At 48.1% G+C, this 23281-nt stretch overlaps 1 protein-coding gene across 8 annotated transcripts in view; it reads left to right on the top strand.

Moving 5' to 3' along the window:
- The window catches only part of epb41l2 (erythrocyte membrane protein band 4.1 like 2), a 77187-nt gene that overhangs the window by 43363 nt on the left and 10543 nt on the right, over positions 1-23281 (top strand). For 5 of the 8 annotated variants that reach the window (XM_042096156.1, XM_042096157.1, XM_042096158.1 and 2 more), the window contains exons 8-19: positions 916-1003; positions 3412-3564; positions 4326-4423; positions 7948-8120; positions 11583-11677; positions 15478-15546; positions 15739-15774; positions 16402-16461; positions 19025-19183; positions 21097-21234; positions 22203-22256; positions 22691-23281. The exon at positions 22691-23281 is cut by the window's right edge and continues 63 nt beyond it. In XM_042096156.1, the coding sequence (XP_041952090.1) occupies positions 916-1003; positions 3412-3564; positions 4326-4423; positions 7948-8120; positions 11583-11677; positions 15478-15546; positions 15739-15774; positions 16402-16461; positions 19025-19183; positions 21097-21234; positions 22203-22256; positions 22691-23281 (1714 nt within the window). The remainder of the gene's footprint in view (positions 1-915; positions 1004-3411; positions 3565-4325; positions 4424-7947; positions 8121-11582; positions 11678-15477; positions 15547-15738; positions 15775-16401; positions 16462-19024; positions 19184-21096; positions 21235-22202; positions 22257-22690) is intronic. The other 3 variants (XM_042096160.1, XM_042096161.1, XM_042096162.1) reach the window with 3 other exon arrangements.

The raw sequence follows: 23281 nt of genomic DNA, 5'->3' as shown, positions 1-23281 counted from the left end.
GGCCCACAGGGATTGGTTCTGAAGGGACAGGAGGTTCAGGGGGCCTGCAGTGATTGGTTCTGAGGGGACCGAAGAGAGAATTAATGGTGTATATGGGGTTAAGAGGACAGAGGTGATCCTGCACTCAAAAGAAAAGGGCTTTATTTCATTTCATCATTCCTAGAGAAGTTCTGTGTGGTGATGCATATAATACAGTGTGGAATATAATGCACACAGTAGGCAGTGTGGTGGTGCATCGGCTGCTCTGTGCTTATTCCACTGTTTGGTTGAATTTCCTGTTGCGTTCTTTAGAACGTATATTTATACGCATGTTATTTGCACACCTATGAAGTAGCTCCAGGTTTTTGGCCATATCACACTTGTATTTTAATTTGCCAAACTCATTGTGAAGTCTAAATGCACGGTCTTGTTGCATCAGAGCTGTAAAATCAGAAAAAAGAAGAAAAAAAAACTGTAAAAAAAAATTCAGAACATAGCAACATTGTAGCATATGAAGAAAGTGACTTTTAGCCATTTACATGGCAGTAGGCGAAGAAAAATGGCAAAGGTTCATCAGAATCCTGGGATATGCCCGCTTGACAACGAGACAGATGAAACTAACAAGGTGCTAATCCCATTGCTTTGGGCCTTTTTTATCCACCCACGCCCCTGTGCCTCATCCAGCGCTCTATTTTTGTTTAAATCTGTTGATTTCTGTTGTCTGTTGCTGGGTCTAACCTTGCTCCCTGATTCTCTTGCTCTTTTGTTTTCCCCTAGTGTGCTGTCTTTTTTATTATGCGTTTTAACATCCTCGGCGTGTCCTTTCTTTCTTTCTTTCTTTCTATCTCTATCTATCTTTCTCTCTCTCTCTCTCTCTCTCTCTCTCTCTCTCTCTCTCTCTCTCTCTCTCTCTCTCTCTCTCTCTCTCTCTCTCAGAGGGATGACTCCGGCTCAAGCAGACAGTCAGTTCCTTGAAAACGCCAAGAAGCTGTCCATGTTCGGCGTGGATCTGCACCATGCTAAGGTACAGTATAGTGGCCAAGCATCCAGTGACCAGACAGACAGACAGACACTTTATATACCTTTAATATAACAGATTATTTCTATTCAGTTTGGATGGACACACCATAAGGTTCTAGCAAGAGTGAAGTCTTTCCTGTCCTTGATAAAACACTTTGTGGTTGTTGTATTGGAGCTGCAGGTGCTCTGCTGGTCGTGTGCCGGTTCTGCAGTTTGTTTGTTTTTTGTTGTTGTTTTTTGTCGTGATCAACTGTTTCACAAATGGGGTGGGGTAAAAAGAGTGGTAATCAAAAGATAAAAAATACAAAATGCTAAAGATTTTTATATATATTTTACACAACATATATTTTCATATTCATATATTTTACACAACAAAGCAACTTATTGCACAGGGGGTATGAGATATTTGAGCCTACATATTAATGCCTCCCATTTTTGTAGGGTGGATACCTTGGCTTTGTTCAGCCGGGCAGTATGGTATTCTAAATGTACAATGTCATCCAAATAGCTTATCCAAAAACGCTTCAATGGTATTGGAGGGTTGATCCATAACTGTAAAACAATGCCGTGTAACCTGCCATCAACAGGCTGAGTTTCTTCAGGCTAATGATCGGATTAAATGTGGTAAACATTTTTTACTTTCCCTTGGGATGAATAAAGTACCTGTCCATCTATTCCCTCCTCCGGCGACAGCCCAGTTTTCAAAGAACACTTTCCCTTTGGCCTTTTGACATGCTTCAGCAAGAAAATGTTTTTGGCTTTCAGTCAAAATCCACTGTCAGATTTGTAGTGTGTTGTTCTCATCCAGTGTCTAGAGGACATGATTGATTTTTGATTTAATGTACCTATGGCCACACACACACACACACACACACACACAGACACACACAGAGAGAAAGAGAGAGAGAGAGAAACTAATACACAGCATGCAAAACAGGGATACATAGCATGCCAATCGAGTTCTGAGCTCCCATGTTGAATCCAGCTCTTGCCAGAGGTCTCTGGTGCTGCTGGTATGGGTGCTGAGGAGAGGAGGGTCTGCTGGGGGTCTGGAGGAGGACTTGGGGGGTGGGGGGGTCCTCAGGAGGCTCTCGTTTCATATGACTCGCTGTCGGGGAGAGTGGAGGAGTCTGGGAAGGGGTGAGATGAAGGTGGGGGTCACAGAGGAAAAACAAAAAGAGCACGATTGTGTCTAAGGAGGAAGGGGGGCGGTGCAGCAGAACATAGCTGCCTCCATCAGCTGTGTAAACATTCATGGCTGCGCAGACCTGCAGGGCTGGCTGGAAGAATGGCTGGCATGGGAAATCATGCAGAGAATGTTCTCTCTCTCTTTCTATTTCTCTCAATTCTCTGTTCTTTCTCTTTTTTGATCATGTCTTTCTCTCTCCCTCTCCTCTTCTAGCTGAATCTCAGATCTGTTTTCAGGCACATTCTAGAACTCGGTGGGGTTTGTTTTTGCTGCCCCTCATGATGCCTTTCTAAAAAAACTCTGGAAAATCTGCTCTGCTTTTTAAAAAAAAAATAAACCCATCAGAGACTCCTTTTTTTTTTTAATAGTCCTACCATATCAGAGAGACACCCAGGCCCAGCAGCACAGCCTGCAGCCACCCTGCCAGGCCTGTCCGGTCCTATTTGGTCCTCATGCAGACCCATAAGCCAATGCACCACGAGCTGACCCTGATAGTCTGACAGGCTATTTTTGGAGCCCCGCGCTGCGTGGCGTAATTAGCCCTAGACGCTAACGCCTGGCCGGGCACGAGTTGAGCCAAGGGCAGAGCTGCTGCAGCCAGCCAGCCACCCATACATCAATCTAGCTGCACATTAATGCTAAAAGCTAACAAGGGTACCAGAGAACCACGGACTGCTGAACAGGCTCCAGATCAGCCCCAGAGACGAGCCCTCTGGAGAGGGAACGGACCGTCGGGTGGACGGGCGCTTCCCTTCCAGCCCCCCTCAGAGCGACATCAGCCCTCAGGCCACCCGGCCATCCTTTACAGTTAAGCACACAAATCGATAGGGGCAGTCAACAACACAGAGCAGCCCTTGCAAGAAAGGCATCATCAGTAGTGGGCCATAGATCTCGAATAACCCTGTTAACGTTGAGTAATTGGGTTAAATGTAAATGATGGCTGTATCAGATGCTAATCAATGCTAATCCTCAAGCTGCAAATGAAGGAGTGGAACATCTGAGTGGAGGAAGAACAGATGATAACAGAAAGATTAGGCTGTTGTACTGTCAGATGGTGCACTATCTGACTGACTTGGTTCTGTGTTTTCCTGACTTTCTACCCCTTTCCCTCTCCTTTCTTTCTTTCTTTCTCTCTCTCTCTCTCTCTCTCTCTCTCTCTCTCTCTCTCTCTCTCCCTCTCTCTCCCTCTCTCCCCCTCCCTCCCTCCCTCCCCGACGCCACAGGACTCTGAGGGGGTGGACATCATGTTGGGGGTGTGTGCCAATGGCCTGCTCATCTACAAAGACCGACTGCGGATAAACCGCTTCGCCTGGCCAAAGATCCTCAAGATCTCCTACAAGCGCAGCAACTTCTACATCAAAATCCGGCCGGGAGAGGTAAACATCCCCCCCCACCCACACACACACACACACACACTCAAACTGTCACGCTCAAGCTGTCAGCCTTGGGCCAATTTACATCTGTAGACACACACACACACACACACACAGAGAGAGAGAGGGAATGCACATAAAAACATAAAACAAGCTAATTTCAAAGCTTTTATAGCTGTCAATTATGACTACTATTACTGGGCTAATTCCTTCCATGCAGTGTGTGTTTGGGCCGGGTGGTTAGCGGGTTCTAGAGGGTATGGTCGGACAGTGGCACCGCGCCAGATCCCCCGAGGGCCGCCAACTCTTCCTGCACACAGATGGAAAAGCTAAGATTCCTCCTGTGGCCCCCGCCCTGGCCCTTGCAGGGCCCTAAAAGGCCCACAGACACACAGACACCCTCACATGAGGCTGCCAGCTCATGGCAGCATATGGTTCCTAGCTTAGCCATTGTGTCATGCTCATTGGGGCTTTTTGTTGAATTTTTTTTTTTTTTGTTTTTTTTTTTTTTTTTTTTTTTTTTTTTGGTCTTTCTTTGAGTCTTCTCTTTTTTTTTTCCTCATTCTTTTTGCTTTTAATATTTGTATTTGTTTTCAGATTTGGTTTTGGTTACTGTGTTTTGAAATACTGCGTAGTCTTCGTCTTTTTTTTTTGTCTTTTTTTTGTCTTTCTTTCTTTGCCATTGTTTCTTCTGTCTCTGTTTCTTTCTTTCCATCTCTAAACTTATCTTCCATCATCATCATCATCATCTCTGCTTTTTTTAGACGGAGCAGTTTGAGAGCACCGTCGGCTTCAAGCTGCCCAATCACCGCGCCGCCAAGAAGTTATGGAAGGTCTGCGTGGAGCACCACACCTTCTTCAGGTACCCTGCCTCACACCTCTCCCCACAGTCAGCCCCAGCCCCCCAATATGGGCATGCATCAAGTCCAGCCACGGTCAACTCCTGCATGTACCCATCACTCTGAGTTTTTGAACTCCCCTCAGCAACCATGTAATGTTGTGTAATAGTGTGTACATATTGTGTGTGTGTGTGTGTGTGTGAGATGGCGGGAGAGGTTATATCGTAGCCACTCTGTAGAAACCTCCCCTTTTCTTTAGCTTCTGAGTCCAGCTTTCTGTTTTTCCCCTTTTCTGGCTCTTGCCTTTGATTTACTGAAGTGTGTAATTGGCTGTGGTCTCGGGGGGGAGTCGCCATGCTCCGGATCTTTCCGGCCCCCACCAAAAATGGGCCGCGCGCAGGTCGATCAGAGAACCCCTGTCGTGCCTTTATTTAACCAGGCAGCTTCAGGAACGGCTAAAAAAGGGCCCCGGCACAGTCGAGTCGGTCAGGATGTGCCTGTCCAGTGCCGTAACTGGTCAGCGACAGACGTTATGTGGCGTGGCGGAGGAAAGGAAACGAGTGAGCGTCTCCATGCAATGACCCTTAGGAATGAGCAAACATTTAATATCCTACAGGAAAGGTGAATCCTCAGAGGGACTGGGTGGAGGGTGGATCCCTCTCTTATTCTCCTGTAGCCAGCCCCCCCCCCCCCCCTCCTCACTTCATGAAGTCTCTTTCCATCCCTCTCTCTGTCTCTGTCATACTCTCTCTCTTTCTTTCTTTCTCTTTATTGCTGTCTGTCACAGCACCTATATCTGGCTTTTCTCTCCTTCCTTGTCTGTTTTTCTCTCTCTCTATTGCTCTGTCTCTCACCGTCCTTGTCCATATCTCAGCACTCTTTATCTCCATTCCTCTGTCTTTATTTTCTTTCACTTTGTTCTTTCACTCTTTACCCCTTTCTTTCCTTTTTCCTCCTTTTTATTGTTTTATTTAGTTTTCTCTCCTACTTGGCGTCCTCTCTCTAAACGCTGGCTTCTCCTCCTGCCCTTTGGCTGCCCGGTGAGGGGATATTTCCTGATGTCATGAGATGGCTGTGGAACACCCTCTCTCTCTCTCTCTCTCTCTCTCTCTCTCGCTCTCGCTCTCGCTCTCTCTTCCTCCCTCTCTCTCTCGCTCTCTCCCTCTCGCTCTCTCTCCCTCCCTCTCTCTCTCGCTCTCTCTCCCTCTCCCTCTCTCCCTCTCGCTCTCTCTTCCTCTCTTTCTCTCTCGCTCGCTGGCGTTTCCCCAATCATTCCCCAAATTGGCTGCTGGCTCCGATAATGAAGAGCACCTGGCGGCCCTGGCCAAACCCAACCTGTCAACTCCGTCAGCGCTAGAAGTTGGAGCCGTCCACGGCCCAAATAGGAACCAGATTTGCAGATTTCGGAGAGGTGGAGATGATCGTGGCTGTTGTAATCACGGCCCGCGTGTTGTTTTTGGCACACATGCCAAGAGGGGCGCTGCAACCCCGGCGAACACTAGCGGGAGAGAGGGGGGGGGGGGGGTGCTCCCTCGACCTGACTGCTAAGAATTAGCGCCTGCACGTTTCCTCCCAATTTGCCCCTTTCTGTCTTCATTTGGTGTTTTCCTTTTGCTTTGTTTTCCCTTTGCTTGCGTCTTCAGCTCTGTTTACCACATTCTTCCTCTCTCTTTTTTTCCCTCCATTCTTTCTCTCTCTTTCTTTCTTTCTCGCTTGCTCGCTCGCTCCCTCACACACACACTGTGTCTGTTCACCTCCTCGGCCTTGTTTTCTTTCTTCATAACGGTCATCAGGCCTCATTTGCTTCTCCTCCTCTCTGAAGTGCCCTCTTCTGTCCTTTTTTGGTCTCGCTGTTTGTCTCTCTTGCTCACTGTATCTCACACTTGGAGTCGACCACACACACACGCACACACACACACACACACACACACACACCACACGCTGTGGAAACTGAATGACTCTCCTTGAACAGTCATGGCTGAGTGAGAGTAGCTGATCCCACCCCCACCCCCACCCCCCCCTCTCCCCCTCCTTTCTTCCTCTCTCTTATTCTCCATCCCCATAGTGACCGATGGCTTTGTAATCAGTCAGGTTTGATGATGCCCGTGTGCCCGATCTCCGATGTCAGTGCTGGCTGGCAATGTGAGAGCAGAGGCGGTTCATGTCACTTCCTGTCTAGCCGAGTGCATGTGGGTTAGTGATGGGATTCACAGATGTGTACACACACACACACACACACACACACACACAAAACCAGCACTGGACACTGGACTATCAAGGCCATGTTCACAGGTCAGTGCATGCATGAACAGATAAGCAGGCTCTTACTCACCCATATGTATCTCTCACATTCACGTACACAGGTATGTCTCTGCATACCTACACATAGGCCTGTACATATCTATACATATGCATGTACAAAGCCCATGCAACCGCACGTCCTTTCAGAAATGGGCCTCCCTTTGTGTGTTAGAATCTGATACTGTAGAAATATGATGCATGCCACAGAGGGGAGTCCAGATGTCGCGTGTGTGTGTGTGTGTGTGTGTGTGTGTGTGTGTGTATATGTATGCGCGCACGTGTGTGTGTGTGTGTGTGTGTGTGTGCGTGCATGCGTGCATGCGTGCGCAAGCAGCCTCTACGCCCCGCTGGGCTGTTGATAGCGGAGGTCTGTCGCTATGGGAGATTAAAGATAGGGGCAGGGACCCCCCCCCCCCCCTCCGCCCCCTTCTTTTGTCTCCTGATGATATCTGGACCCAAACACAGCTGTCGCAGGGAGTAGTTGTGTGGGTCAGGGAACGGGAACAGGGAGGAAAACCGAGAACACTGGTGACTGACCGATGAAACAGAATGACCGATAGGCAGCAACGTGCAACAGTAACATTTCACATTAAACAACAATGTTTACAGAGCAGAAAGGAAGAACATTTATATCAGCTAGACGTGCTAGCACTGGAGGTTTTGCCTAGCTGACTGACCTGTGATCATGTCATGTTATATACTTGATTTACACACACACACACACACACACACACACACACACACACACACGCGCGCACTCTCACCATAAATCCATGTTTTTTCAATGGCCATACTCCGTTGTCTGACAGGAGAGCTGTTGTTTCTCCGGTAGGGACACTTAGAATCGAAGAATTTCCCCTGCCCTCGCTGAGTTGGGAATATAAACCAGACATTGCATTCCCCTCTTACTTTTTCTACCCACAGGTTTTCTTTGGAAGCACCCGTTGCCAAAACCTAGTTCCCCCAACTACCCCCCCCCCCCCCCCCCCCCCCCTTTACAGAGCCTTTTTAAATTGATCCATTCACAGCACTCACTTGTGCGGTAATATAAAGCTGTCCCTCCACCTTCCCAGGGTGAAGTTAAAAAGTTTAGCGGTTCCCTCGTCTGCCCTGGCTTTGAACCCTTGAGCCCCATTATCTAAACCAGTGGAGGGAACTCTGTTCCTCTCTTAATCAGCCTCTGTGTGGCTGCTGGCTGGCTGGCTGGCTGGCTGGCTGACTGCTGCGCTTGTTCCTGCCCGTACAGGTTGATGACCCCTGAGCAGCCCACCAAGGCCAAGTTCCTCACGCTGGGCTCCAAGTTCCGCTACAGCGGACGCACCCAGGCCCAGACGAGACAGGCCAGCTCGCTCATCGACCGGCCCGCGCCTTACTTCCAACGTACCTCCAGCAAGCGCATCTCCCGGAGCTTGGACGGAGGTAAGAAAGCTGAAGTGTGTGTCTGTGTGTGTGTGTTTTGGGGGGCGGGGTGGTTGTGTCTGTCAGGATCAGACTTGGCTTACCGTCAGAGAGATTGTACTTGTTCAATAGAAAGAAGTACCATTGTTTATACATACTTCCTGAATGTAAAGCTTCTTTCTTAGCCAAAAGGCTCAGCCTTTTTTGTTTTGTTTTTGGAGCTTGATCTGTAAAATTGTTGTGGATGTGGGTGATTTTGAGTAGTTTTCCAAAAAGGATTTCTGTCAAGATTGCTGGAGTGTGTGTGTGTGTGTGAGAGAGATTTGTCCAGATCTGCCCCCAGTTTGCCCTCGGCGGGGCAGAGCCCTCCCTGATCCCTGCCCTTCACTCTGCCCCTCTGCTGCGTGGAGTCGTGGGCACGCTCGGTCAGGACCCACAGATGACACGTGGCGGGGGGTCGGCAGCCTCCCCACCAGCCACCTCTCTCTCTCCGCCTGGATCAAAGGACGCGCTCACAAAGCTGAGCTCCCGGGAGGGGGGGGGGGGGGGACAACCAACAACACTAACTAAAGGAGAGAGAGAAAAGAGAGAGCAGAGAGAAAGAAAGGAAAAAGGAGTGAGATTGAGGGAGGTGAGGGAGAGGAGAGAACAAGCACAACAGTGGAGTCCTGAAGATCAGAGAGGGAGCTACAAACAGCCTCATCCATTCGGAAGTAGAAGGGGCGGGGGGGGCAGAGGGGTGGTAGAATCTTTCACTCCGTCGTCCCTTTTTCGACATGAATCGGCTTGTCTGACACGTGTTGTGAGGAGCTTTTCCCAGCGTTTAATTTGCAGCCTCAACTGTAGCACTCAACAGCAGCACTAACTCCCTCATAAGAGGCCTTTTTATGTTGGTGTCTCTATTAATCGCCAAGCCCAAGCGTGTGTGTGTGTGTGTCAGACTACACCATGCTGTCAAGCGTAGAGCATCCACATACAGCAGTGTTTCTGTAGATTACATTATTTGGATTCTTAGATTTTTACAGGAATATGAAATGCTACTAAAACAGAACATTCACAAGACACCAGGTACCTTGGAACATGACATCAGTTAATGCAAGATGAAGATTTTGCTATATTTAAGCACAGGCATAAGTATGATAAGGATTTTCCTCCATCTAGTCTAAGCTGTAGTGGATGAGCTCAGGCTGGCTTAGGCACAGAGGTTCCTACAGACGACTAGAAATGTGGGTCAGGAGGACTATGTTTATTTATTTTTTATTTATCTTGTGCTCCACTGTATTACATATAGTAAACCAAGCTGAATCTGGTATTTTACTTGTAACTTGAAAGGACACATCTGCTTGACTTGCGGAAATCATTTGAAGCCGTCGTGGGCTTTGGTTTCCCCCGTCTCTTGAAGGATCCTTGAGTGGAAGCCGCGCTGGGTCTCACTTATCGTGTCTCCTCCATTTTGGTGGTGGCCTGTACAGTGTCAGCGTTGTGCTGCGGGCTCCACATCCCATCCCTGCTTCCTGTCATAGCGGCTCCACACAGGAAGTGACCGCCGTATCTGTTTCCTCTTGCGCTGGACGCCCAGGGGATGGATCTGGTTGGGGTTCTCCTCCTGAACCAAGGAAATGTTTGTGGGGGTGAACGTGTGTGCGTGTGTGTGTTCGGGAGCATGAGAACCAGAAGACGGACAAACACACCGCTACCCCCCGTCCCCCATCACCATGAACTCTGAGTGATTTGTTGCCCTCGTATGGAGCCCCATGAAGACATTTCCTTTTGGAAACACTTTTCTTCCCACCACTGAAATTGATCAGTGTTTTGTTGCCATGTTTTTTCAGATGATTCCCCGCTGGAAATGACATGAGTGGAATGTGATGTAATGTGACACCCCCCCCCCCCCCCACCCCCCAGCTTCCTGTAATGTTAGTGTTCTCGTAGCTGAGGCAGCTTGGCTTGCAATGCAGAACTGGAACTTCCGCTCACGTCTCGACCACCAGTGACCACCTGCCTGTTATCCTGCCTGGTGTAGACTTGTTTAATAAGCAGGATGAATATCTTGCAACATCAGACGACATATTTATGGCATAGAGCCCAGGACGACGTTCTGTTCTGACGTCTGAAGTTCTGAGCAGCAGCAGATGCTGTAGTGCTCACTGCGTTGGCACTGTTCCAAGAGCAGATGTGAATTACGGCTGCGCTAAGTTGTGTGGGTCAGGACCCTCATCCATTAGAATGAACAGCCAATCAATAGGTCAGCCATCCATTCATTTACAATGAGCTGTTACATGCTGCTGTTACCATGTCTTTCCAGGCTACTGTACGCTTTAAATTAGCCTTGAAGCAGAATGGGCACATGAGCACGAAGCGTTGAGTTGAGCTCGGTCCTTCTGATGTGGTCCCGTTCACAATAGGCATCGAAGGAGGACGTTTGACGTCGAAAGGGGGTAATAGAAAATAGGTTTAAAGCCCTAAAGAGTGATCCGCTGTTGATGAGTGGCAAAGGAGAATCCCACTGGAACATGACAAGACCTTTTAACAGAACCGCTCAGTCATCACAGGAAAACCTGCTAACTGTGGAGCATCCGCTCCCTCCGCGGCTATTTATACTGTAGCCTTCTGTGGTACTGATTTAGTCTGGGACTCCTGATGGCTCTTAACCCGTCTTTGTACATGCTTTATACACACTGGTAGTGCCTCATCAGGGATTGGTTATGTTTGTGTGTGTGTGGATATGGATACATGGACTCCTCTTCTGCCACCCACACACACACACACACACACACTGTCATTCCCATTCCCATAGGAGGGAGTGTGTAAAGCGCTGCAGTGGGTGGTAAAGTGTGATCACTTCGCACGCTGGGAGCCCAAAGCTGTGGCGAGCCGCACTACATCCGCATGTTCTCACACCAATCCCCTCTACAGCCATGCAGACGGGCCCTAAATCACCACACCACAGTCACACAGCAAGCACATTCATTTTACAAATGGCAGGCTTTTTGCAGAGCAGAGGGGCTCAGTGTGTGTGTGTGTGGCCATGACTGCAAACTGCATAACATGCATGGCTGACTGACAATAGCAGGGATCCAGGGGTAGCTCCTCTGCGTCTCCCATCTGGTAGTATGAATGAGGTGTGTGTGTGTGTGTGTGTGTGTGTGCGTGCGTGTGTGTACGTGCGTGCGTGTGTGTTTGCACACGAGTGCTGGTGATCTGCCCCCCTCTGGTGGCCAGTATGATGTTCTGGTGTTCAGAATCCCAGCATTTAAAGTATGTGGCCCTACACATTATTTCCTCATCATGGTCATTCTCTACATGGTTTGACAAACCTCTGACATTGTGTAAGTCCAAAAGAGCGTGAGAGAAGGGATACCAGCTTCTATCATTAATGCCCCTCTCTCTCCCTCTCTCTCTCTCTCTCTCCCTCCCTCTCTCTCTCTCTCTCTCTCTCTCTCTCTCTCTCTCTCTCCCTCTTCCTCTCCCTCTCCTCCCCAGCTCCGGTGATCAGTGTGACCAGTGATGGCTCGAGCCCTCTTGGTGAGAAGGAGAACGGGCGAGACCCCGCCCTGGAGCTCTCCTCCGACTCCAAGGTGAGAGGATCGTTCACTACCACCCCTCTCTTTCTGCTTAATCTTTTCCATGATGTTACCTCCACATGTCTTGTTTTCAGTCCCCATCATTTTGACAGGAAAATCCCAGGAGTGAGCGTTCCATCCTTTTTTGTTCAAGCTGTTGTTTATCCAATTGTTTTTGTTTGTTTATTTGTTTTTTTGTTTTGTTTTCTTGTTGTTTTGCTTTGAATTGTATTCTTAGATTGTAACTCAAAAAACCCAACCCACCCTTTTAATTTCATTCCAGTGGTACATGATGATTGGTTAATTTATCATCTTCGGTTTTATTTAATTTTTTTATGTTTTCGGAATTGTTGTAAAATACTGCCTCATCATTTCCCGTGAACTTAAACGGCCTTAAACTCCCCCTTGTTGCTGCTCTTGTAAGTTGTCACCCCCACCCCCCTCTGCTTGTTTCAAGTTTCCAGTCATTAAATGTCTGTACTGTATCTCCCGACCAAAATGCCGGCCATTCATGAAGCTCCGTTTATTCTCCGAGCTCTCGTAACTGGCCCTGTTATGTGGAGCACAGGGCTGAATCCAATTAGGATGGGGGGGATCTGGCCGCAGAGCACGCAGGATATGACATCGTCCTCTGTTTCGCCCCATAGTCCCTTAGCTGGCGCAGGCCGCTTAAGAGACATCGTTGACATTTGCTGGCTGTCAGAGAATGAAAGAATGCATTCAGAATCCCTGACAATGTAGCCATGAAAGAGTGTTTTGAGCGTTATGGGCCCTTATGTAACCTGGAACGAGGGAAATGGAGAAAGAACGAGAGGTTAGTGGGGTTCGGAACATGGGGGTTGGGGCCCTGTGTCCAATAAACTCAACGAGGGAATGACTGGACTGGACCGGACCGCAGTCATGGTTCGCGCGAGGTTGGGCCAAGCCTCGGATCACACCGGACCAGGGAAAGTGTGAGCGTATGTAGAGGGTGGGTGGGCTCTGGTGAGGGTTTTAAACAGGAGTACCAGCCAGCAGCTGTTTCCCTCCAAACGACAGGAAGGTCGAGCTCTGGGGTTTAAGGGAGTCACAGAAAGGACACTCTCCCACTGTCTGGGCCTGCTTTTCACTGAGGGTGAGCAGTGATGGCCAACAGGACCGGAAGACCGACACAGAGAGGGAGGAGGATAGAGAGTGGAACAGAAAGATGATGGAAAACATTAGAAAGACGGCCAGCTAGAGCAGGAGTGGAGGAACAACAATGAAAGAAGAATAAAAAAAAGATGTAATGAAGCAAACGCAGTTTGTGTTTATCTTTGCATGACAAGGTCCTGGGACTGCTCTCTCATTGGCTCATTTCCTTTTGTTAGTTCTGTTCACATCACTAACTCTGTAAAGGTGCAGCAGTTCATTATGCCTCTTTGTATTAGCTGTATAGTGATTTACAAGCGTATGTGCTAGGATGTTTGTTTAAGCTCCCCCTGCCCCCAACCCCTCTTTCCTCCTCTTATCCTCCCTGTGGGACCCTTCCTGAGTCTCTGTCTCACCCCCCCTCCACCCCAAACCAGCCCAACCCTCCCTTACCCTGGCCACAGATACCCACCCTCCTCGTGCTCTCTCTTCTGCACTGCACTCCTGTCCTGCTTTCTGTCTCACGGACTAATGGTTTGTTTCTCTCTCCCTTTTTTTCCTTCCCTGCGCACTCCTTCCCCTTTCCCCCTCTCCCCCCCCCCCCCCCTTGCGTCTTTTTTTTTTGTTTGCCATGCATTCTTACTTTTCACTTATTTTTGTCTTTTGCGGTTCTCTGTTGGCTTTGTTTCTACGTGCGTTCATTTGTTTTTTTGTTTTTTCTGTACCTCACTTTGTCTCTCTTTGCACGACCGGTGTGTCCCTTCTGTTGAATGAATCTGGGCTTTGTTTTCTGGGTGGGTTTGGGATGGGTTGATGACGTGGCCCCTCCCCCCCCCCCCCCCCCCCCCCCCAAAACCCACTTCCTGTCCGTTCCACAGTCCATCTTCATGTTCCCCTTCTCACCCTCCTCCTCCACCCTCTCCTCCCTCCCGCCTGCCCTGGACACCATCTCGGAGCTGGACGTCCTTTCCGACATCTCGGAGGACGGCCCCTTCTCCTGGACGGGTGGGGAGCAGCAGCTCCAGCTGGACGCGGACGAGTCCCCTCACCCCGCTGCCTTCGCCGCCTCTTCAGATCATGACCCCACCTTCCCCGACACCTCCACCTCTCCTGCTCTTCCTCCCACCCCCTCCTCCTCCTCTTCCTCGGCGTCCTCGTCCCCAGGCTGCGAGTGCTGCGACGAGGCCCTTGAGAGTGCCCTCTCGGACGGCGAGGCGCACGGGCAGCCCCAGCCTCCGCACTCGGGCTTCTCCCTCCTGGCGGCCTGCAAGGGCTTGCGTCTGCCCTCGCTGCTGGACGAGGACGGCTACCTGTGCTTCCCCAGCCTCCCCGAGGAGTCGCTGGCGGCCGTGCTGCCCGCTGGGCTCCAGCGCCACCTGCCCCTCTCCTCCCCGTCCCTGGTGCCCTCCTTCCTGGTCATCTTTGCCGTGCTGCTCTCCGCCTCGCAGTCGCTGGCCTTCGCCCTCTTCCTGGCCCTGCCTCTGGCGCTCGCCCTCTGCTACCTGGAGGCGCGCGCCTCGTCCCGCCTGCCACCCCAGGCGGCGTACACCAAGCTGGGCACGCCAGAGGAGATGTGTGACCCCGCTGCTTAAAAGCAAGCTGCTGCTCCACCACCACCAACCAGCCCCTTACCGACCCATTGCCCACCCCTTGACCCCTAGCCCCTACGAGGGGGAAAATATCCTCACACACCTCTATCAGCGTCTCCCCTTTGTTACCTCCAGTTCTGCCCCCTACTGCCTCCCCCCTCTCTGCTTCTTCAGCGTCTGCCGTCCTGCCCAACCCAACCCCTCACTCCTCCCTCTCTCTCCTGATTTTCTGTGTATTTATGAACTGGTAACCATGCCCTGTGGAGCTTGTTCTTGGGGAGGAAAACGTCCATTTTTGTTTCGCAAATCCCAACAATCCTGAAGAGCTATTGTTAACGGCAGTGGGTAATTTTAGACTTTGTCTTGCCAATAGTTGCTTTTTTTTCCCCTCAAATCTTAAACGTTTTCTTTCCTACTCAACCCTTCTGTGAGATTGATGTCTAAACTTCTATTTGCTCACCTTTCAGTCTTAATATGAATCCAAGCATTTCTTTGTTTAGCAAGACACAGCTTTGAGAGACTTACCTCACAAATCTCTGCAGATAAGCCACAAACCAAGCAATCATGCCAATGCCTTTTAAATGCGCTTAATATTAGACACCCCTAAATCCCTAAATTTCATGGATCATGAATTATGCTACAATTCCCAAGTGTTGCGTTGAACACTACCCCAAGCACTCTTTTGTAATATGAGCTTCAGGTCTTTTATAGTGCAACGTAGAAACTTGTTTAAGAAAATAGAAAACTGTCATGTACACAGAAAAGGAAGATCAAACCAGTAACCCTTGGACTGCTTGGCGCTCTGAGAAAAGCATGAGCCTTTCCTCACCACCACCCTGCCCCCCCCCCCCCCCCCCCCCCATGCTTCGCTCTGATTAGCCAGCCTCAGATCGGAGGTGGAACCCTCTCCTCATGACATCACACCACCTGAGTGTGTATGTTGCTGTGCGTGCTTGTGTGTGTGTGTGTGTGTGACAGTTGAATCGCATTTGGGAATGGGGGGGGTCTCCCCCCCTCCCTACATCATCCATGTCACCTTTTCTTACACCCCCAATCCCCCCACTCCTCCCCTTTCCAAATGCTACGTCAATCATCTCCGTCGCGGCGGCTACACAGGATGAAGATGAGATGCCCGGCGATGGAGCTGCCGCCGCAACCACGGCCGCCACTTTCGACTCCGCCGAGGTCCGTGAGAGTGCCGCGCGCCTCCTATCCCATCATACCGTGCAGTATTCAGCACTCTTAAACGTGTGTGTGCGTGTGTTTGCTCTCTGAACGGGAGCTTTGAGTGTAACCCTTCTGCACTAACATATCCTTTCCTCCCCACACCCCTTGATCGCACCCCCCCCCCCCCCCCCCCCCTTCGCTGTCCGACAGGAGGATGCAGAAGAATCGGAGGCCATCTTGAGAAAGGTTAAAACGAGTGTTTGCGTTTGTTCGTTAATTAGTTTCGTTCAGTGGCTTTTTTTTGTTTAGTTTTATTTTTGCTTTGTTTTGTTTTAATTGTCTTGTAGATCTTGGGGTTTCCATGTCTGTCAATGTTGTGCTCATCCTGAATGACTTTTTTTTTTTTCTGTTAGGGGGAGGGCAAGACACAGTAGAATCGTTCAGTTTGCTCGAAATTGTTGTTGGAGTTGATTTGTGTAATTATTTATTGTTTTGATTCATTAATTTCAGTGTGTGGTGTTTTCTTCCTGTGATCATTTTTATTTTCTGATCTGAAACAAGGGATGCAATGCACAGGTGACTGTTTATGAATGCTGATTGGATGATTCAATCAATCTCCGCAACAATACAGCCTGCCAATGAGCGATGGTTTTCATCAGGGGTGTACAAGTAATTTGATATTGTGATCTGTACTCTAATCGACTCCAGCTCTGCAGTGCTTGTGTCCCTGATTTCACCAGTGCTTTAATTTCCCAAGTCAAGTCTACTTCACTTGCACATGTTTCAGTGGCATATTTTTCTTTTCACTTTTGCAAACGTCTCTTGTCTTTTCCCCCACCTTTTTTTCCATTTTGTTTTGTTTGACCTCCACAGAGCAAGTTGAGAGTGCAGGGCGAAAATATATATGTCAGACATAGCAATTTAATGTTGGAGGTTGGTATGACTGCGGCTAAACAATCAACCTATCATGACTTTCTCCTGGCTACTATCCTGGGCTGCCTGCCTCTAACTATCAGACTCTGTGTGTGATTGCATGATCGTTGGTCTGCCTGTGTGTGTGTGGGTGTGTGTATGTGATAAACTTGCATGATCTGAATGTGGGAATGGGTGCATGTTGGACAAGCCAGTTTTGGTTGAGAGAAGATGGCCACAGTGATTTGCTGGTGGCCACCCTCTCACTCATGTACCCTTTAAGATGATTAGCGAATGCATTTGTAGGGATGGGTGAGGAGTGAGTTTGTTTCTTTGTTTTAAAATTGTTTTCGGAATCCTTTAACAACACTAATACTATTTTCCCTTAACCAGACAGGGATTTTTTTCTGCTTTTGGTTGCTGTGGTGATTTTAATTTATGTTGTTACGTATGTTTGTTTGTTTGTTTGTTTTATAACAGACTAAAATCTCACCCAGAAATGTGCTGTAATGTCATTGGGGGAATAAAAAGACATAAAGCTGTCCCCATGCAGTGTTGTGACAAAAGTGCTCCATTACATACAGTACTCCAATCATAACTCGGCACTAGAAAATGAGTTTAGTTTAAGTCCATTAAGATAATGCTCTTGCCTGCTTTGAGATTTACTTGATAGTAATTCAGCAGTCTTTTTTTTTATTTTTTTAAAAGATGTTATGTTTGATGCATCATGGACTGCGTCATATCTAAAGCAAATATTTTATAATACAGAGCTCTGGATAGCCTGTGAGACTACAACGTTACAGAGCCTTCGCACATAATACTGGTCTATGTGCACCGGCATGACCAAAATCCTGTAGACCTGCTTGCATGGCGGGTGTTTGTGGTAATTCTTGGTTACCACAGACTGGGCCAAGCATCCGATCATGTCTGTAGAGTTTCATATTTTTCCCAGTAATGACTTGTGAAAGTTGTGAAATGTCTCTGAGAACTTGGAAGGCACACCCCAAATCACAACCACTGCAAAGGGCTTTTTGATGGACAGCTCCATGTCTTTGATGTGTGGGAGGGGAGGTTGGGATTGCTACAGTGCTACTGAAGCTTAAACCCTTAAAGGCAAAATCCACCCCACGTTTGAGCTGGTCTCTTTAAAGACAAAATGGTAATCCTGTAGCTTGTTTTTCTGGTGCTTTATAGTTGTGTTTGGTAACGTATCTTGTTTATATTCCCATGACCAGTTAGTAGCTTTTATAGCTTATATCTGCAGGTAGAAATACTGTTATGGGAGGAAAGTTCTATAATACAAAGTAATAGTAATATAATACAAAGGCTAAAAGCTAATCTGTCCATTTTGACCATCAGAAGATCAAATATTTGAATATTGAATATTTAATTTTTTCATACTCGTCGTTGTTACGGCAGCAAAGTAATGCAGAGGAGAGAGGGATGACTAAATGCATCTAGTTAACAGCTGATTCCAGAACAGAACAGATCGGGTTCTGATTCTGCTCCTTAGTTTGCTGCAGAAAAGAGTGAGAAAAACAGTCTAGAATGCAGCACAGCCTCAGGGTGTTTGGGGTGGATTTTCCCTTTAGGCCTCTTGTTAAGCAAGCCTCACTTTATTGATGCCCTGGTGGTGCAAGTTAATTGAGGTGCACAGTAACCTCAGGAATTCACTTTAAAGTGTTGAGTTACATACTTCCATGCGGCAGAAAAACGATGAAACGATGAATGTTGCATTACAAAAAGAAACCCGTACGTTGGGATAGCATTACATTCATGCAACCAGCATTGTATTGATACAATATAAATTAATATATCAACTAACAATAGTCATTTATTCAAAGATATAACGGAAACAAAAGTGAACAATTGACTAATATATTTAGTGTCTATGAATAAAAAAAATTGTGCCTGCAGTGTATTTTAACTTCATAGTGCAGCCATAATTGCTAGTCCTGTCAGTTGGACCTAGCCATCCATTTTAATGTGTGTATATATAAACAAGTAACAGTTGCATTAAGTGACTGGCTCCTGGAGCTCTTTTGTTTTTTGTCTGGTGTTTGTCTGGCGTTAATCTGCGGCGCTCCTTCCTGCACTGCTGTTGTCATCGCAGCAGAGGTCACGGAGTGGCAGTCCCAGTGGCCTTTAATTGGATGCCAGGGCCATTAATAAGATTACATGGGCGATTTCAATGTGCGTGACCGATCGATTGATTCACCCACCGCCACAGTCTCCCTGCGACGCGCCATGGGGAGGCCCTCTTAATTGGTTGGCATGGGTTATGGCACCACCTGCTGGACTTGGGAGGAACTGTTTTTTCCCCCCCCTATTTTTTCTAGCCAAACATTGCACCACAAAGCGGGGCATCAAGTGAGGCTTGACTTTGTCTTCATTTTATTTTGGATTGGTGGGGGGGGGGTTAAGGTTTATTGTTATGTTTTGCAAACTAATGCACTTATTGTCGGTGTGTCCCTTTTCCTCTTCCCTCTTACCCCCCCCCCCCTCCCCCTCCCCCCATCATTCCTCTTGCAACCTGGCTTCGTATGGGGCTTTTTGTTTTTTTGTCTGTTGGGGCTTGCCATAGGACCTGGATAAGACCCAGGACGATGTTTTGAAACATCAGGCTAGCATTAGCGAGTTAAAGCGCAGCTTTATGGAAGCCACCCCCGAGCCGCGCCCCAGTCAGTGGGACAAGCGGCTCACCGCCAGTCCCGTCACCAGCCTGCGTCTGCAGGCCCAAGGGGTACGTCTGCCACGGCTGCTTTCTCTCCGACCTCTGACCTCCACTTGACCCTGTGACCCCCTGCCCACCTGCCCTGCTCTGTGCCCCTATGCCCTTCCCAGCCCTTGGGTTCCTTCCTGCCTGCCTGGCCGCTCTGTGCCACCCACTTCTCCTGGATCTCTGCCCTCGGCCTGGGCACTCCAATGCCACAGGGCCATGTTCTGATGCAAGATGTGCCAACTGGGGTGGACATTTACCTCACCTGTTGCTACCATCAGGGCCAAACAAAAGTGGGGGCCGCGCAAAAAAATCTAATTTTCATGTCTTGTGCCAGAACATGGTGCCAAATCTGGAGGGGTTCACATAATCTCTAGGGTTCAAAATAAAGATGCATAATCATCAACAACAAAAAACAAACAACATGTGCAAAACAACTGATCTATTCCTAGTTCAGAATTGCTGTGTTAATTGGCCATTTGTATTTTTGATTGGATAATTGCCTTTTTCTTTTCTTGTCTTCACATTCTGTTCTGTGGCAGATGGGATCTTCCTAATTGAAAAGGCATAAACAGGTCACATCTCATTTGAGATGGTGTCTACCAACCTATAGCATTCTTTGTTGGGCCAACCTGAGCCAGATGCCAAAACCCACGTCACTGGAACGGCACAACTGTTTCAGTCCATTGGTCCCTAATTGGATTTAAAGATTGTGTTTTACCCATAATCCCAGCTGTCACATGATTGCCTAGCGGCGGCCTCTTCACATCAGTCACAAAGCTATTCTTCTTCTCTCGGCCAATGGCAGGGCTGCACTCTCTGATCTCTCAGCCAATGATGTGGCTGCATTCTGATCAACTGTACCTTTCCTCGCATGCAAACAGCACTCTAGTCTTGTGTACTATACTGTACTGTACTGTACGTGTCTACTGCTCTATTTGTGAATCTGAAGAAATCTGCTTCAATGTCAATGAGGGTTCCTCTATGTGATTTCTCCTTGTGCTGAACTCTTCATTCATTGTGATCTTTGATACACTTTTCTCTTTTTCCATCTTTTGTTATTCTGTGCTGAATATGCCATGTACTGTATGCACCTTTTGTACTTTCTGTCTTTGTGCCATTTGCTATTTTCTGACCTTATTGATCTCACCCGTTTGGTTTCAAATGGTCTCACTGCACTCCACTGCTTTGTTTGTTTCTGTGAACATTTGAGACACTCTATTGGTGACCTCCTTTATTGTTTTTGTTTGTTTGTTTGTTTGTTTGCCCTGTATTCTTGAATGCTTGTGTGTCTGTTTCAAACTCAAAATCCTCCGCTCTGGCAACACTGAATGCTTCACACATTCATTTTCAGGTGTGTGCTTGCCAGAACTTTCCGCCCACTCTTTTAGCCTCACGGTGTCTCCAAATATTCTTTCACTCTGAACTCTGTTAGTGGCTTTGTCTTGCTGTGTGTGATCCACTGCATGTTCCTCTCTCAAAGGGCTGGGCTGCAAGACTCCTGACCAGAAGCAGCGTGTCAGTGGCATGTCTGATAAACACAGCCTTTTACGTAGTCATACTTTTATTTCTATTTTTTTTCCAGAATGCTCTCATCTGTGTGTCATGCTGAAAGCCGCCTCATAAATGCAGACCATGCTAGCCTCGTGTGTGGTTGTGGTGGTTCTTAAGAGTGTTGGAGCCACTCTGAAGCAGACCACCCTGCTAGTCTTGCTAGAAAATTCTGTGTGTGCAGTGCTGTCATTAAAGAACTGTCATAGACTGCTTTCATGGTGCACTTGTAGTGTCTTATCAACTGATCTCTCTCTCTCTCTCTCTCTCTCTCTCTCTCTCTCTCTCGGTTTTGTCTTTTCTGCCTCTGTTTTTCACTCTTTTTGTCTTGACATTTCTTATGTTCTTATTTTCTCTTTTCCTCTGTCGTTCTCTGACCTATGTAGAGCTTAGAAGAGGAGCTTACCTCCCTTTTTATGAGTAAGGCCAGCTTTTCCCTAGGCCTGGTGTCTTCTTGCACTACCACAGCCGGAGCAGCAGAGGGCACTCTAGTCGCTGTGCCCGTGGGCCAGCGCTCTGCCGAGGTGCTTCCTTAGTAGGACCCCTCTTGCTGTGTTTTTTTCTGTCTCTCTTTTATGTTTTTCTATTTATCTCTTTATCTTTCTATATTATTATTTGTTTATTTTCTCTTTCCATGCAACAACTAACAGCTTCATTCGCTTCTCTGCTGCCTTCATGATTCATCTGTGAAGAAATAACTAAAAGCAAAAGTTTATGTCCAGTCCAGGCCACCGTAGGTCTCTGTAGGTCACTGTATTCTGATGGATATCCAAGTAAAATTGGCCTGACCGTGTACACAAGACAGATTGGACTTGTTTTAAGTAACGACCACTTCCCCTGATTAAAATCTAATCTAATTTATAATCTATAATATAATTTAATTTAAGTAATTGGAAAATTGTATTTACTTGACTGGCAAGTGAAAAGCATGTTGTTGGTGTAGGGCACATGACCTAGAACAGTATGGAGTGCCAGTCTCCAAACATTTATTCAAGTAAAAATAAATAATGTTGTGAATCTGGAAGCGGTTGTTCTCTTAGAGAAGTGTGGGCATTCAGTTGTTTTGGCCAAAGAGTGTTCTTCTCTCGGCCTTCAAGTCAATGTCAACATCATTATTTGCTCATATAGGTTGAGACCTTACTGGCCATAAACTTTGAGCGCTCAAATATTTGTTTTTTATAAGATTCTTCATACATTCCATTCCATGTGCTTGACGCTGCTTGATTGCCGTACTGTGGTACTGTTGGGGCCTGTCTCTCTCTCTCTCTCTCTGACTGTGAGGCTTACTGTATGGGAGAGAGGGGGAGAGATCTGGAGGTCATGGAGGAGCACATTACCTCCATCCTCCTCCTCCTGCTCCTCCTAAGACTCTGAGAGTGTGCCTCCACAGTAATACAGTATCATTACTACCCGCCTCCCTCTTCTCCCTTTTTAACCCTCAATGACCTTGCCCTGACCGTGGTTCCTATGGTTACCGTTTTATGTCCCACAGAAATCTCCGCCCCGAATGGAGACCTTCCTTCCGGAGAGCAAAGACGTCGCCAAGGTGGTCTCCAGTCGCCCGTTCTAACCCTCCTTCCACCCCCGAACACCACCACCACCTAACAACACATTTTTTCTCCATTTCAGTCATGATCTCCCATCCAGACATCATCCATATCGCCATTTCTCCATCTCTCTCACTCATTTCCTCTCTCTCTCATTCTCTACTCTGAATGCAACCTAGAGAAGGTTGACCCGTGGTCACATCACATTGCTTCCATGGTCATGTTGTGGTCATTTCATTTTTGTCTTGTCTTCCATGTGTTTTTGGCTCGTAGTTTTTTGCGTTAATGTGTTTGTAAAATGTTTTTGTTTCTTGGTGGTTTTGCTCCTTGTTTTTCTTTGGTTGTGTGGTTGTGTCATCTTTTATGTTCTTTTTTTTGTCTCTTTTTGTGTTTTTGTCCCATCCCTGCCCTCCCTTCCGGCATCCGGGTGTAGAGCGCAGACAACAAACAGAAATCTGAGGCTGTCGCCGTGGCGACCACTGCCACGCAGCCTGTGGTTGAGATAGAGGAGACTGTAATCGTCGAGGAGGTCAGGAAAACCCCCAAACCAGCGACGTCCGCAATCCCGGAGGTGCACGCCGCACCTACCACGGAGCCACAGGCAGCAGCGGTGGCCGCCAGGGAGGCCAGCGCCTCCTCGGACAGCGAGAGCGAAGAGGAGGCCGAGTACCACCCGCAGATCACCAGTGTCTCCGTGGAACAGATCAAGGAGGAGCCAGAGGAAGAGGAGCAGGAAGAAGCCGAGCTCAACAAGCAGCAGCACCAACCAGAGCCCTCGCCTCTGCCACAGCCAATTGCTGAAACCGAACCCGAACCGGAGCCCGCCCCCGCTCCCTCTCAGCCAGTTATTGAAGATGGCACCCCTGACACCAAAGAAGACGCCCAGCCCCCCGTGGAAGTGGTGGAGGATGATGGGATAGTGGAAGAGGAGATGATGGTGACCCCGGAGGAGGCTCCTAACGGCTACTCGGCGGCCGAGGGACAGGGTCTGGGTTCTCTGGAGGAGGAAGACCAGGAGCCGCGT

This window comes from Alosa sapidissima, chromosome 6, assembly GCF_018492685.1.
Source record: "Alosa sapidissima isolate fAloSap1 chromosome 6, fAloSap1.pri, whole genome shotgun sequence".
NCBI lineage: Eukaryota > Metazoa > Chordata > Actinopteri > Clupeiformes > Clupeidae > Alosa > Alosa sapidissima.
The sequence above is the reverse complement of the archived record's forward strand: the minus strand, read 5'-3'. Positions and strand labels throughout refer to the sequence as shown.